Source organism: Ahaetulla prasina, chromosome 2 (assembly GCF_028640845.1).
Source record: "Ahaetulla prasina isolate Xishuangbanna chromosome 2, ASM2864084v1, whole genome shotgun sequence".
Classification (NCBI taxonomy): Eukaryota; Metazoa; Chordata; class Lepidosauria; order Squamata; family Colubridae; genus Ahaetulla; species Ahaetulla prasina.
In genome coordinates, this window is record NC_080540.1 from 142,455,065 (window position 1) to 142,471,844 (window position 16,780).

A 16,780-nucleotide genomic window follows, 5' to 3' on the forward strand; every position below is an offset into this window, starting at 1 on the left:
AAAACTGTGCTACTTGGAACATCATACATCTTAAGAAGGTATTTGCTTAATACCTAGGACAGTGGCAGCAGCCCGTATCAACCATCAGCACCAGTCAATGGTATTTGTGATGCATTTTTGAATGTTCAGTTGACTGAGTTTCATGTTTAATGAATAAAGTAATAAAAATCATAATAACAATGCCAAGAAGAGAAGGTAGTGTAACCAATGAGAAGGATAAAAGTAATACAGTCATACTACATGGGTAAGTATGCTTAGACATAAGACAGTACCATTCCTTCAGAATTACAGAGAGAGGAAGAAGGAGGGAGAGACTTAAAAAAAAAAAAAACACCAGAAAAGGAAAACCAAGCAGTCAACCTCCTATGTCCTCTCCTGAAGTTCAGCTGGAGACTTTATTTATTTATTTATTTGTTTGTTTGTGTCAAGGCAGGCGGGTTGGCTGCCAAGCCTATTTACAAAAGTTCAGCTGGGGGGTCGTGGGAATTCAGCTTTGCATGCAGCTGACGGTTTTATGCTCCTTTCGTTCCTTTCATGGGGGAACCTTCTCCTGTTGTTCCTCCCTCTCCCTGCCTTGTGTGGTGTGTGCCTGAGGTGGGAGGAGAGGAAGGAGGAGGAGAGATGGGCTGGCGAGGGCCTCATGGCACGAGGGGGGGAGGGAGGGAGAGACTTAAAAAAAAAAAAAACACCAGAAAAGGAAAACCAAGCAGTCAACCTCCTATGTCCTCTCCTGAAGTTCAGCTGGAGACTTTATTTATTTATTTATTTGTTTGTTTGTGTCAAGGCAGGCGGGTTGGCTGCCAAGCCTATTTACAAAAGTTCAGCTGGGGGGTCGTGGGAATTCAGCTTTGCATGCAGCTGACGGTTTTATGCTCCTTTCGTTCCTTTCATGGGGGAACCTTCTCCTGTTGTTCCTCCCTCTCCCTGCCTTGTGTGGTGTGTGCCTGAGGTGGGAGGAGAGGAAGGAGGAGGAGAGATGGGCTGGCGAGGGCCTCATGGCACGAGGGGGGGAGGGAGGGAGGGAGAAGGGGGGGAACGTTCTTCCTGTCATTTGTTAACTCACACAGTAGCCACATGACAATAGATGGGCAGACAACAACAATCTCCCCGGCGTCTCAATATTTGAGTCAGACAAGACAGAAGGCATTTGGCACTTGCAATGAAGTCATAGTTAGAGGATGCTTCAGGTGTTCAGGTACCTGCCTGCTACTTGGGAGTCACCTCCCTTCTTTATACAAAGGTTTCCTATGTTCTTTGGAAAGGGCTGAACTGAACTTTCCCATGGGCTAAAACCAATACTCTTTCATTTGCTTGCTCTTAGCTATGGCAATCTTTACCACTGCTAAGTTTTGCTAAGACTACAACTCCCAGAATGCCTAGATAATTGTAGCCTTTTAGATTGGCAGTCGCCTTCTCAAAGATCTGTGTTAAAATAGGTTGTTTCCCTGGAATTTTCAATTGGCATGTATATCTTTCTGTGTGCTTCTTACACACCCTGTCTGTATTAATAACTGTTAACCTCCCCATCTTGGAACTCTCCATATTTTGAAATTTTATAATTATGTTTTATATTTTAAAAAAACCCAGTATGAAATTATTGTTTTAATGCTTAATTTTATTGATTAAATTGTACACTGCCCGGAGGCCCTCTCTGAGGGAAACGGATCATTAAGAAGTATGAAATATAAATAAATAAATAAATAATAAACAAATAAACAAACAGACAGATAGATATAGACCGATAGGTAAATAGATAGATAAATAGATAGATGATAGATAGATGATAGCTAGCTAGCTATAGATAGATAAATGATAGATGATAATGCTACCTTTCCTTAAATGTCAATGTTTTTTTAAAAAAACTTTTCTATGTGACTTAAAAAAACAGTTTAACATTCTATTGATCAGAAAACAGTTTTTGTTCAACATTCCTGAAGTATATTTAGCAGTCTGGAATTTGCATATGGTAATGCTCTTCATGCATATTTGCACAAGGGCCTTCATGCATATTTGCACAAGGGCCTGACATGATCATCAAGTACACACAAAGTGCTAAAGAGTCCATTGCAGTTGAGATACCTTCAGGGATTTCTACCTGTAAGAAACATTATCACCTGTAGAGCTCAATGGCTGGAGCATCTGGATTATTAATTCTATCGTCAGCCTTGGAAGCTGATTGGGTGATTTGTAGATTTGTCATCATCTCTCAGCCCAACCTTCACCTGGATGCAAGAGTGCTGCATAAAAATACTCAATGCTAATCAATCTGTATGGTGATGGTGACACTTGCAAGGCCAATAATGTGCATAAATAAAGCATAATTAGAGCCTTTAGTATAAATATACATTTCCTTGGATGAAACTGGAAGTTATTCATTTCATTTCACATTAGCAGTCAACCTACACATGAAAAATGTCTGAATAATGTTATCAACTCTCCTAATCAGTAAGGATATATGCAGTGGTGGGATTCAGCCGCTTCGCACCACTTCGGGAGAACCGGTTGTTAACTTTCTGAGCAGTTTGGCAAACTGATTGTTGGAAGAAATCATTAGGGCAGAGAACTGGTTGTTAAATTACTTGAATCCCACCACTGGATATATGTATTGGTTGTGAGCCACTTTGAATTATTATTTATCTTTTAATGGCCAGTTCGATCCAGTTCAAAGATTCAAGTGGATTCAGAAAATAGTACTGATTCAATGTTTCAGTTCAAACCATCCAATGAAATAGATTTATAATAATAATAATAACAACAACAACAACAATGAGTTAGAAGGGACCTTGAAGGTCTTCTAGTCCAACCCCCTGCCCAGGCAGGAAATCCTACACCACTTCAGACAAATGGTTATCCAACGTCTTCTTAAAAATTTCCAGTGTTGACGCATTCACAACTTCTGGAGGCAAGTTGTTCTGCTGATTAATTGTTCTAACTGTCAGGAAATTTCTTCTTAATTCTAAGTTGCTTCTCTCCTTGATTAGTTTCCACCCATTGCTTCTTGTCCTGCCCTCAGGTGCTTTGGAGAATAGTTTGACTCCCTCTTCTTTGTGGCAACCCCTGAGATATTGGAACACTGCTATCATGTCTCTCCTAGTCCTTCTTTTCATTAGACTAGACATTCCTGCAATTGATCTTCATATGTTTTTGCCTCCAGTTCCCTAATCATCTTGGTTGCTCTTCTCTGCACTCTTTCTAGAATTTCAACATCTTTTTTACATCGTGGCAACCAAAACTGAATGCAGTATTCCAAGTGTGGCCTTACCAAGGCATTCTAAAGTGGTATTGACAATTCACATGAAGATTTGGTTTTTGCGTATGTTCCACCCATCTGAAGCATTTGATTTTTTATCTCCATTAAATCCTCCATCTCAATCAGTCCAAGCTCCCGTAAATATAATAATGCATCTATATCTGGGGTGATTGTACGCATCCTTCCTTTATAAAAAAATTTCAATTGTTGTGGTGGCCTCCAATTGTATTTAATTCCATTATCTCTCAAAACTTTTGTAATTGGTTTTAAAAAAAATCTCCATGCCCTTTCTTCTCTTGATATATCCGGGAAGACTTGAATAGTCTTCCCTTCAAACTTCAAAGCATCTCCCAACTCTCTTAACTTGGCCATAACTTCCAACTTATCACCAAGATTTGCAAACCTGACAAGCACATTCCTGTTAGAACCATTTTGCCTTCTATATCCAATTCTAAAAACGCTTGCCAGGTCTGCTATTGTGAACGTAAGTTGCGTATCCAAATCATTAATCCATTTCAAAACCCGCTGTTTCAATTTATCTTCCCTTTCTTCCGAGATTCCTCTGATAACAAAATTATATTTCCTCATCTCTTCTTCCAAAAGACAAATTCTCTTATCTTGCTGCTCATTTTTATAAAATATTTTGCCAATTTGCCGATCTACTTTTGCCTCATGCACATGCAGCTGCTCCATTTCATCTTTAATCATTATCATTTCCTCTTTTTGTTTAGCAAAGTTATCATCCATATCTTGCTTTAAATTTTGCACTTCGGATGTCAGTTTAAATGTCAAATTATCTATACGCTCTGATAGTGCTGCTATTTTTTCCCCAATTTTATTTAAAGCTGCAGCAATTTGCTGCGTTTCTGAAAGTTGTTGAGTCATTTTGAAAAAAAAAAAACCAAAAATTTCTCAAACTGGGATTCCAATTTTCAAAGAGTCTTAGTGAAGATCAAAGGACAGCAGTCAAACCAATTTTACAGAGGGTCTTGATGAAGATCAAGGACGACAATCTTTAATTGAAGCGAAACGGCTTATTTGCACTCGTTAGTAGCTTATCAGTAACTTATGAGTCATATTCACTCCACAAAGAAACACAATTACCTCACAGCTTAATCAGCGCCATTTTTCTCCACGTCGGCAGAGAAAAAAAACAAAACCAGCTTGAACTTCAAAACAAAGTCCTTTTTTTGTTTTCTGTAATATAAACAAGCTATTAATTTCCTCTCAAAAGAAAAATAATAAAAAAATTATCCACCTAATAAAATCTTCTTCAGCCAATCAGCTAATCAGTCCAGCACAAAAGATCGATCTCTTCAATTAAAATTCTTCTCATTAGCAAATTGCCTCTTGAGAAAGCAAATTCAGTCTTTGATATTCCTTAGCCTCAGCATTTAACACAGAACACGATAATTATAATAAGGAAAGCAAAAGACAGCAGTTTATTCCAAACTCCTTGTGTCTGCCAGTTCGGTCATCCCACGCAGTAAAAACTCCTTAATTCAAGCAGTTTCAGATGACCTACCAGTTTTAAATTCAGTCTGCTGGGCTATTAACACTTCCACTTCATGATTTATTAACTTTCATCCATAACGGTGCATTCCAAACAGCATTAATCCTCATAAATCTTCATTATTAAGCCCTGTGAAGTGAAGGAAAGGTCCTTACCCCACCACGGTCATGGCCACGCCCCCCGAACATACGTGGAACATACGTGGAAACATCAATCTCAGAAGAAGAAAAAGGGGCTATTGGAGGGCAAGACTCCAAAGGGTTAAAGAGGAAAGAAATATCACCTGTGTTGGTTGAACAGAAGAAGAGTCGTGAGGATACAGTAGGAGAAGAAGCAGATAAGAGTCTTGGAAAATATGAAGCTGAATGCGGGTCATCGTTATCTTTTTTTTTGAGTGATGAATTTAAATAGACAGCCCGAAAGAAGTGCCCCGGGCATTGGCACGTCCCCTCTCCCCCATTCTCTTTATAGAGGCGAAACCGTTGAGGATGTGGGGGAAGAAGATTGTTTGTACTTTATTGTTTGTTTGTTTTGTTTTCTGTTTTCTTATTGTTGTTTATATGGTAGTTTAATGTCGGGTGGTGGGGGCACAGAAAGGAAGATGCGGGATAGGATTAAAAATTTATATTTTAAATGGGAGTTATAAAATAATGTCATGGAATGTGAAGGGTACAGGAATCAGATTAAAAGAAGAAGATTGGAGCTTAAGATTAAAAGGATTTACCAGACATTTTATTTTACAAGAAACTCATCAGAAATCTGAAGATTCAAATAGAATGTATATAAAAGGTATGCAAATATATGAAAAGCATTTGGAACTTCAAAAGCTAGAGGAGTTGCAACACTGATATCAGATAGGGTGTACTTTGAAAACATAAGGTAATTTTGGATGAAGATGGAAGATATGTAATAATTGTTGGAAATCTTAATGAGGAAAAAGTGACACTTGTTAATTTATATTTACCGAATGAAAACAAAGAGAATTTCTTGAAAAATAACAAAATTTTGGAGAATGAAAGTGTAGGAAAGTAATTGTGGCTGGGGATTTTAATTAATCAGAGATAAAATAGACAGTACTAATCCCACCCGCTGTGGAGGAGCAAATAAACTGGGGATTTTAAATATGTGGATGCTTCGAAACGGCGTGGTTGATGTGTGGAGAGAGGTTAAAGGAATTGAGAGAGTATACACTTTTTTTTCTAAGATATATAATACATATTCTAGAATTGATTATATTTTTCTTTCTAAAGATTTGTTGAATAATGTGGATAAGGTAGATGTGGAATTTAAAGATTCTGATCATGCAGAAGTTATGGTGGACTTAGATTTTAATTTTGAGAAAAAGAAGCTATTGGAGATATGACGAGAAATTGTATAAAATGAAAAGGATAAAAATGGATACTTAAAAATTGGAGGAAAGTTGGAGATTAAATGATAACGGGGAGGTTAAATTTGAAATTGTTTGGTATGCGATGAAAGCGGTGTTTAGAGTTGAGAGTATTAAATTATCAAGTAGGAAATATAAAAATTATAAAATTAAAATGGAAAGAGATAAAAATAAGATTAAAGAATTGGAAAATCAATTTTGCTTACTAAAGAAAAAAATTCTTCAGGAGCTTAATATGTTAAGAAATAAAATGATAGAAGAAGATACAGAGTTAGTAAAAGAAATTTGAGATTTTAAATAGGAATTTTTGAATTTAGTAATAGAAATTCTAAATTATTGGCAAAGATGGCGAAAGATAAAAGAGAGAAGAGAGAAATTGGAGTTTTGATAGATGATAGAGGTATAAGATGTTATAAAAAATTAGAGAAATGTGAAGTGGTTAGAAACTTTTTTCAGAATCTATATTCAAAGAAACCAATTAATCGGGGAAAATTGCAGAGTTATTTAGAAAAGTACGTGGTGAAAATTGATCAAACATATAAGGAATTGATGGAAGAAGATATAACACAAGATGAGATTAATGGAATAATACAAAAATTAAAATTAGGGAAAGCTCCAGGTGAGGATGGATTACCTGTTGAGTTTTATAAAGAATTTAAAGAATTAATAATACCAAGACTGCAAAAATTATTCAATGGAATATTACATGGTGGGGAAGTACCTTCGTCATGGAATAGAACGGTGATATCCCTAATTCCTAAACCAGATAAAGATTTAGAAAGGATTGAGTCCTATCGCCCATTTCTTTAATTAATCAGGATGCAAAGATATTTACTGCTATTATAAGTAATAGATTAAATAGATTTATAGATAGATATATAAGTTATAATCAAGTAGGCTTTGTGAAGGGTAGATACATGAGTGATATTGTTAGAAGAGTATTAAATATTATAGATGTAGCTGAATATAATGGTGATAAAATTGGTATAGTATCATTGGATATTTTAAAGCTTTTGATTCTGTACAATGGGAAACAATTAAAGTAATTGTGGAGGCTTTAGGCTTTGGTAATAAGTTTATACATGTTATTTCAAAATTGTACCAAAAGAGCAGTGCAAGAGTGAAGGTGAATGGAATATTAACTGAAGAGATAAAATTAGAAGCTGGTACGAGACAAGGATGTCCCTGTCCCCAACATTATTTTTATTGGCTATGGAAATATTGACAAAATGATAGAAAAGATGAAGAATTAGAAGGATATAAGGGTATAAGATAAATTTGTATGGATGATACTTTAATTATTTTGAAAAATGTAGAGAAAGATTTGAAAAAGATATATAAGCATTTGATAGAATTTGAAGAAATGACAGGATTGAAAGTAAATTGGTCAAAGTCAGAATTATTGATGGATAGTAATGGTAATGAGTCTGAGAATATGCAAGAGCAATTTGGGATAAGGATTAAAAACACATTGAAATATTTGGGTATAGTGCTTTCACTTAAGGTTAAAGAATTGAAAAAACTTAATTATGATGTGGTGATTAACGAAATTGAGAAGAAGATAGATAAATATAAAATTTTAAAGTTGTCTTGGTTTGGTAGAATTGCAATGTGTAAGATGATGCTGTTGCCCAAGTTCAACTTTTTATTCGAGATGCTACCACTAAATTTGACAGAGAAAGATATTGAAGGATATCAGAAAAAACTGGATAAATTTTGCAATGGTAGCAAAAGACCTAGATTAGTGAAGAAAATGTGGTATCAAAATCAAAAGGAAGGCGGATTAGGAATCCCCAAATTATTTAATTATTACTGTGCGTATGGTATCCGGATAGTGGTAAAAATACTTAAAGGTGAAGATAATTATTGGAGAGATTTAGAGTTAAGGGATATAGAGAAATTTGGATCAAGGTGGTTTTTAGATAAAGCAAATTTAAAATGTGTAAGTAGAAGTTATTGGTTAAAGGGATTAAGTAAAATGTGGAACAAATTTGTTAAAATTTTAATTCCGGATATAATCTTTTTGGGGGAGACAACTGGAATTTGGCCGATTAAAAATAATATAAAACGAATGAAGTGATTAAAGAGGAAAATATAGAAATTATTAAAGATTGGATAAAAGTTATGGGAAATGAAAGGAGGAATAAAGAAATTATTGAAAGATTAGGGGTAAGTTGGTTTGAAAAAACACAGATAGAAAAATGGACAAAAAAACTAAAGGAAAATTATTCGATAAATAGATGTGAAACTGAATTTGAATATTTAGTATCTCGGATTATGAAAGATGAAATTGGGCTAAAGGGACTCGTTAGTAGGGTTTATAAGATTATAAATTCTGATGAAAAATTACAAAGAGTGATGAGGACAAATTGGGAAAAAGATCTTAATATTGAAATACCAGAATCAGATTGGAATGTGAATTGGAAGAGTAGAATTATGAGAACTTTATCTATAAGGATTAAAGAGCACAATTATAAAGTTGTTTGGAAATGGTATTTGACTCCAGTAAGATTGTCACAAATGGATAAAAAACTAGTAAAAATGTTGGAGATGTGAGATGGAATTGGGGACTTATGAACATATGTGGTATAATTGTGATAAGGTTAAAAGTTTTGGCAACAATTGGAGAAAATGATATTTGAAATGATGGGGAAAGTAATAACATTGAGAGTGGAAACTATATTATTGTTGGTAATTAAGGAAATAGAATTAACAAAATATGAAAAAGAATTGATTAGAATTATGATTATAATAGGTAGAATTATAATAGCTAGATATTGGAAACTAGATGTGATTTTTAGAATAGAAGAGTGGAATTCTGAAATGTGGAAATTAGCTTTAAATGATAAAATGACATGTGATATTAAAATTAGAAGTGGTGTGTATAAAGAAGATATTTTCTGGAAGACTTGGAAACCATTTGTGGACTTTGCGCTTGGAACATTGGACGCTTCAGTACCTGTACCTCGAGAACGTGGATTTTGGCAATCATGAGGATATATCCGAAGACCCAAATCTTCCTTTTATGTATAGCACAAGGGTGTAATAATGTATTTTCTTTTTGTTTGTTTGTTGCAAAAAAAAAAAAAATAAATAATAATAATAAAAAAAAGAAGATTTGGTTTTTGAAATTACTCATGCAGGATCTATTTAGTCGCTGAATCAATTTAAAGATATGCTTCTTCACTATTCAGCTCAACTAGTCAGAAAATCAAGTTTGGAAGTTTGATTGAATGGTCTTGAATCAAATTTTTAAGCCAAAGCTTTGTATAGTATAATCCTAGCGCTCATTATAGGATGCAAAAGAGGAAAAAGTGCTGTTTTCCTGTGAAACAGAAATAGTCAAAAATAACTCAGGAGATGGTTCTTTGTACACCTGACCAAAAGCCTTTTCAGCAGTCATGGCTTAAACTAGTTTTGCATTTCAAATGCATGGCCTATGTTCATTGGAATGCATATTCACACAACCTTTCCATCCAGACCTAAGCAATGATCAGAGATTAACATAAACAATGGAAAAAGGTTCAAAGTTTATTTAAATTCAAATGTCCAGAATATTTAAACCTCTCTATTGTTTTTGACAACATCTCTTTTTGCAGCTGAAGTATACTAACTTAGAAATCAGTTTAGTTGTTCCCTCTGCTTTAATTCTTTCTCCCAATAGTATTATAGTTTGATGCTACCGTATGATGGTTTGTCTTCTCTAGTGATCTCAACAATGCAAAAGTGTGAAAACATTAATACTATTGGATCGCATTGTAAGGTCATCTATAAAAAATTAGATTCCTTATGGGGTGCATATGGAATACTAACAATACATGAATAGAATAGAATAGAATAGAATAGAATAGAATAGAATAGAATAGAATAGAATAGAATAGAATAGAATAGAATAGAATTCTTTATTGGCCAAGTGTGATTGGACACACAAGGAATTTGTCTTGGTGCATACACTCTCGGAGTACATAAAAGAAAAGATACATTCATCAGGAATCATAAGGTACAATGCTTAATGATAGTCATAGGGAAACAGCCAATATAAATTTTAAGGATACCAGCAACAAGGTTACAGTCATACAGTCATAAGTGGGAGGAGATGAGTGATAGGAACGATGAGAAGATTAATAGTAATGCAGACTTAGTAACTAGTTTGACAGTGTTGAGGGAATTATTTGTTTAGGAGAGTGATGGCATTCGGGGGGGGGGAAACTATTCTTGTGTCTAGTTGTTCTGGTGTGCAGTGCTCTATAGCATTGTTTTGAGGGTAGGAGTTGAAACAATTTATGTCCAAGATGCGAGGGGTCTGTAAATATTTTCACAGCCCTCTTTTTGACTCGTGCAGTATACAGGTCCCCAATGGAAGGCAGGTTAGTAGTAATTGTTTTTTCTGCAGTTAACAGCAAACGTTGCTACTTTTTCTTTTCATTAGCAGAAAGCCATTCATGTAACTATAGTCATAACTTTTGCCATATTTTGCTGATTTTATGCTATTGCTCTTATTTGAGAAGTTAAATGTATGGCAGTAAAAACTGCGAAGTTCTGTTGCCATTGCATAGGATTTTTAAAAATCTCACCACATAATGCATGACTAAAAAGGTGCTTCTTTTGCAGGGTGGCATATCAAACCATTTCATATTTGATAATTCAAAAATTAACTGCTTGGTGGCACACCAAGAACTATGTGAAGAACTATGAACAACTTGCCCAATTTATTTCCTTGTTACTTTAAAAAGTAGCTGCCCCAAAATAAATAATCAAAGGATAGCTTTTACAGGTTTTGTTTTTTTTTTGAGCTTTTTACTAGGTTCTTTGTCTTGGAAGGACCCAAACCTCCTCTTTTTCAAAATTAAAATGAGGCTCTAGATTTGGCTAATTTAGCCTCATGAACATAGCATAAAGTATAACATTCCCAAGAAAAAGGTCTTTCAAAAATTCTCCAGACCTAACTCCCAGCACAATGGGAGGTCAAGTTGTAAATTGTTCAGCAGGGTTTGTTTAACATAACCTTGATGGATCAGTGGCCACTACCGCTTGGAGCAGACTCCTATTTGCTCAGATGGATCTGAATGGATGACAAGCGTTGTGCCCCATAGGCAGGGGAAGATACAAGCGTTTGGGCCATGTCGTTCCTTCCAATGGCACAGGGAAAGCAAGGGCGGCGCTTGGACCGCCTACCTCCGAAGCATCAAGTGAACCTGAAAGCCATTCAACATCTGGCAGCAGCTGGTTTGTGTTTGTTTTAGGCTTTCCACATGCAGCCACGACCACCCTGGCTGCGACAGCCAAAGATGTACAGGACTTCGATACGCATGGTTGGCGAGATGTGCTAACTCCCTGTGCCAGCCATTTCTTCAACAGGGAGGAAGGCAAGGAGCAGGGGGGAAAAAGGGGCCCAGACCTGAAGGAGATTTTTATAAATTTCTTTGCTTATGTTGCCAAGCAGAGATGGGTGTTCTGTCGCACCCATTGGATCTCCTGCTATCGTTAGGGTTGTGATGGCTTGTCACTCCTTTCTCTGGATTTGACCACTAAAGCAGCAGATTGGAACATTCCTGCTTGTATGATGATTGGGGATGGGTGGGGTGGCACTTATAAATCTTTGCTTAGAGAATAAGAAGGTAACTAGAATAAGTAACAGATGCCTTGCTTTTTGAATGGATCTAAAAAAAAAAAGAAAACTATTCTTCATTCATACTAGTGAATTTTTTTGTCCAGTACAGTGTTCCAATTATATTGTAGTCCAAAGAAAACAATGAAACTAGAAATCTGTAGATATGTGTGAACTTTTCTAAGCAGTCTTCAGATCCTCTAACTCAGGTCTGTCAAACTGGCGGCCTGCGGGCCAGATATGTCATGTCACCCACCCTGACTCTGCAAAGGCAAAAACATTGCAATATGTCATGATCCGGCCCGTGATGCAATCGAGTTTGACACCCTGACACCTTAAGTGCTCTAACTTAAGAACTTTTTTTTTTCATCTAAATGATCTTGGAAAGATTTCTTTTCAGAAAGATGGCATAGAAATGTCTCAGATAAGCATGCAGTACAGATAGTCCTTGCTTAATAACCACAGCTGGAACCAGCAAATCCATTGCTAAGTGACACATCACATGGCCTCAAATGGATTTATAACTTTATTTCCACGGCAGTTGTAAAATGAGACATCATGTGATTGCAGCTTGTGATTTTATTGCTAGCTTCTGCATTGACTAAGCTTGTTGGAAGCTAGTTGTGAAGTGTGCAAATTCTAATCACAAAGCTACAATGGGCATAAACACCTGTCAGTTGCAAGGTGCTCAAGTGTTGATCATGGGACCGATGATGGTGCGATGGTCATAAGTATGAGAACTGGTCGTAAGGTTACTTTTTCAGCATCTTTCTAACATTTCCAAGCACGAAAGTTGTTAAGCAAGGACTACCTGTAATTCAAAATTTAAGCAAGGATTCTCAGGCAGTTTGTCATATCCAGATTACAATTTGCTATCTTTAAAACCAGAACAATAGTTACAAGTCTTAGCAGGTGTTTTTATGGTTGAATCAGGAATTGAAAATGACTATATATACCGTAATCCTTGACCTATGATCACAATAGATCCCAACATTTCTGTTGCTAACATTTCTTAAGTGAGTTAACATTTCTTAAGTGAGTTTTGCCCCATTTTATGACCTTTATTGCCACAGTTGTTCAATGAATAACTGCAGTTGTTAAGTTAGTAACACAGTTATTAAGTGAATCTGATTTACCCATTGACTTTGCTGCTCAGAAGTCCAAAAGTGGATGACATGACCCCGAGGCCCTGGAAACCATAATAAATACACTGCTCAAAAAAATAAAGGGAACACCTAAGCCACACAATGTACTGTATTTAATAAGAATATTTCATTCCTTCAGATCTAGGATGTCTTACAGTATTTTTGTGTTCCCTTTATTTTTTTTGAGCAGTGTATATGCCAGTTGCCATGTGGTCCAGGAGTGGGTTCTACTTATCTTTACTACCGGTTCTCATCATGACCCTGCAGGTGCTCTTCTGCACATGCGCAGAAGAGTTTTGATGACATTTGGGTCAGTGAGTGGAGCCTTCCGCCGGTTTTACTACCAGTTCTATAGAACTGGTCCAAACAAGGCAGTCATAGAATGCATCCCACTTGATAAAAAGTGTCCACGAAAGAGACCTGAAACAAGATGGATCGATGACATCAGCAAGGATTGTGGGCCCAATTAGCAAAAGAAAGCTCAGGACCATATTTGTTGGAAACATGCAGAAGAGGCCTCCATCCTGCAGTGGATAGACAATGGTTAAAAGGACGAAGATGATGACGATGACGATGATAACGATGAATATATATGTATATATTGTGTTAAGACTCTTAGTTGTAGTTTGAAAGGTGTAAGGAATTGTTTAGTAAAGAAGTCCTGTAATACATTCAACAACAAAAATGGGTAAATCGTTGTTTCTATTTGTTTTGAGAAATGAGTCAATGAATAATAAGAAAGAATTCTAATGCTGCAGTCCTCTCTACATTACTCAGAAGTAACCCGTTGTTGAGTTCAATGAAGTTTCCTCTTAGGAAAGTGTGAATAAAACTTGCAATGAATTTGCATTGGTGTGATTGGAGCACCCTCTTGTGGATATAAGTTTCTTTTCCAAAAAGAATGCAAATTCCACTCATTATTTATGGAACATCACCCTGCTGTCTATCCTTAAAACGCTCCACAATTAAGGGATTATCATTCTCAATTAATATGACATTGGGGCAACATTTTCCTCCATTTTTAATGTACATAGACTTAAAAGGCAAATTTTTTGAAGGTTGCTTTTCCTGAAATATGTATTACCCAAAAGCTAATAGTAATGTAATTTTTTCATCTATTTTCATCTACTGCATCTCTTTTTCAGATTTATATTTATCTTTTCTCCAGGAGCAAAAACAGTCTACCTTAAATTTCTTCTCCAGTTTTCTCTGCAAAAACAATCCTGCGAGGTAGGTTGAGCTGAAAGACAGGATCCTGTCACAAGTGACCTGGTCTTAGTGCAATATATTGGAATATTTTTAAAGATACCTCTGCAGACCTGGATGAACTCACAGATACTATAACATCATATGTCAGCTTCTGTGAAGACCTATGTGTACCTACAAGGAACTTGCAAATACACAGTAATAACAAACCTTGGTTTACACCTAAACTTAAGCAGCTACGACATTCCAAAGAGGAAGCCTACAGAAAAGGTGATAAAATGCTGTACAATCAGGCCAGAAATGCACTAACAAGGGAGATAAGAGCAGCAAAAAGAAGCTACTCTGAAAAGCTAAAGAATCAATTTTCAGCAAATGAACCAGCAAACATGTGGAAAACTCTTAAAAATATCACCGGCTATGGCAAACCTCCTTCCCAGGCTGAAGGTAATCAACAACTGGCAGATGACCTGAATGAGTTTTACTGCAGGTTTGAAAGGAAACTACAGCCACCTATCTCCACAACCCCCATCTCAGACACACCAACAACAGCCAAGCCTCCTACAACTGACCCCATTTCATTGGGTTCACAACCCCTAGTGATCACAGAAAAGGAAGTGCAGGACCTATTTCACAGACAAAAGCCAGGAAAAGCTCCAGGCCCAGACAAGATAACTCCTTCTTGCTTAAAAGTCTGTGCTGACCAATTGGACCCCATCTTCACCCATATTTTCAATAAATCACTAGAGATGTGCTATGTTCCTTCTTGCTTCAAACGCTCTACCATCAGCCCAGTGCCGAAGAAGCCCACCATCAAGGAACTGAATGACTACAGACCAGTTGCCCTAACATCTGTAGTCATGAAAACCTTTGAAAGGCTAGTGCTTTCCTACCTGAAAACCATCACGAATCCGCTCTTAGACCCCTTGCAATTTGCATACCGAGCAAATAGATAAACAGATGATGCTGTTAATATGGCTCTGCACTACATCCTACAACATCTTGAGTCTCCAAAGACCTATGCAAGGGTCCTTTTTGTAGACTTTAGTTCAGCATTCAATACCATCATTCCAGACATTCTTCTAACTAAGCTAAACCAGCTACAGGTACCGGAACAGACTTGTAAGTGGATCACAAGCTTCCTAACAAACAGGAAGCAGCAGGTGAAGCTAAGCAAGATCACATCAAATACCTGTACAATTAGCACACGGGCCCCCCAAGGCTGTGTGCTCTCCCCACTTCTCTTCTCTCTGTATACCAATGACTGCATCTCCAATGATCCATTTGTTAAGCTACTGAAGTTCGCAGATGACACAACAGTGATTGGTCTCATTCGAGACAATGACGAATCCACATATAGACGAGAGGTCGAACGACTAGCCTTGTGGTGCAACCAAAACAATCTGGAACTGAACACACTCAAAACCGTAGAAATGGTGGTAGACTTTAGGAAAAACCCTTCCATACTTCCACCTCTCACAATACTTGACAACACAGTGTCAACAGTAGAAACCTTCAAATTTCTGGGTTCTATCATATCGCAAGATCTCAAATGGACAGCTAACATCAAAACATCATTAAAAAGGACAACAAAGAATGTTCTTTCTGCGCCAACTCAGTAAGCTCAAATTGCCCAAGGAGCTGCTGATCCAATTCTACAGAGGAATTATTGAGTCTGTCATTTGCACCTCTATAACTGTCTGGTTCGGTTCTGCAACCCAACAAGAAAACACAGACTTCAGAGGATAATTAGAACTGCAGAAAAATAATTGCTACCAACTTGCCTTCCATTGAGGACCTGTATACTGCACGAATCAAGAAGAGGGCCGTGAAAATATTTGCAGATCCTCGCATCCTGGACATAAACTGTTTCAACTCCTACCCTCAAAACGACGCTATAGAGCACTGCACACCAGAACAACTAGACACAAGAACAGTTTTTCCAAGGCCATCACTCTGCTAAACAAATAATTCCCTCAACACTGTCAGACTATTTACTGAATCTGCACTACTATTAATCGTTTCATAGTTCCCATCACCAATCTCTTTCCACTTATGACTGTATGACTATAACTTGTTGCTGGCAATCCTTATGATTTATATTGATATATTGATCATCAATTGTGTTGTAAATGTTGTACCTTGATGAACGTATCTTTTCTTTTATGTACACTGAGAGCATATGCACCAAGACAAATTCCTTGTGTGTCCAATCACACTTGGCCAATAAAATTCTATTCTATTCTATTCTATTCTATTCTATTCTATTCTATTCTATTCTATTCTATTCTATTCTATTAGCATTAGTGCATTAGCCTTACCACAAAGTTTTGTGTTATCTGCATGGTAACCAGTTCTTTCAGCAATAGTAAAACAGGCAGCATAAAAGGGCACGAACTACTTTGAATTCTCCTGTCCCAGAGATAATTACAGTGGTCAAATAGGATATTCCAATATCTAACCCATTAGCAAGTCTGATGATAAAGCATTTAGTCAGACCAAAATAAATGTTCAACATTACATTGTTACTGAAATTTGGAAGAGGTACAGAAAGCCATTGTTAGAATCCTTCCTATAAACAACTGGAAAAATGCCATATGTCTCTCTGTTGGCACATTGTTTAGGAGATTTTTTTTTCCCCCAGCATTTTTCCTAGCCTGATGCAAAAAAAAAC

At 36.6% G+C, this 16,780-nt stretch overlaps 1 protein-coding gene across 1 annotated transcript; it reads left to right on the forward strand.

The window, feature by feature from the left end:
* Positions 1 to 1,093: 1,093 nt before the first annotated feature.
* Positions 1,094 to 15,642, forward strand: LOC131192582 (uncharacterized). Its single transcript, XM_058171838.1, has 2 exons — positions 1,094 to 1,195; positions 14,049 to 15,642. Exon 2 carries the CDS (start codon positions 14,388 to 14,390, stop codon positions 15,060 to 15,062), a length of 675 nt encoding a protein of 224 aa, XP_058027821.1. The 5' UTR covers positions 1,094 to 1,195; positions 14,049 to 14,387; the 3' UTR covers positions 15,063 to 15,642.
* The last annotated feature ends 1,138 nt before the right edge of the window (positions 15,643 to 16,780 follow it).

Bases quoted from the DNA above. Each gene is read 5' to 3' on its own strand.
- LOC131192582 (XM_058171838.1), top strand. From the start codon at position 14,388: ATGCTGTACAATCAGGCCAGAAATGCACTAACAAGGGAGATAAGAGCA.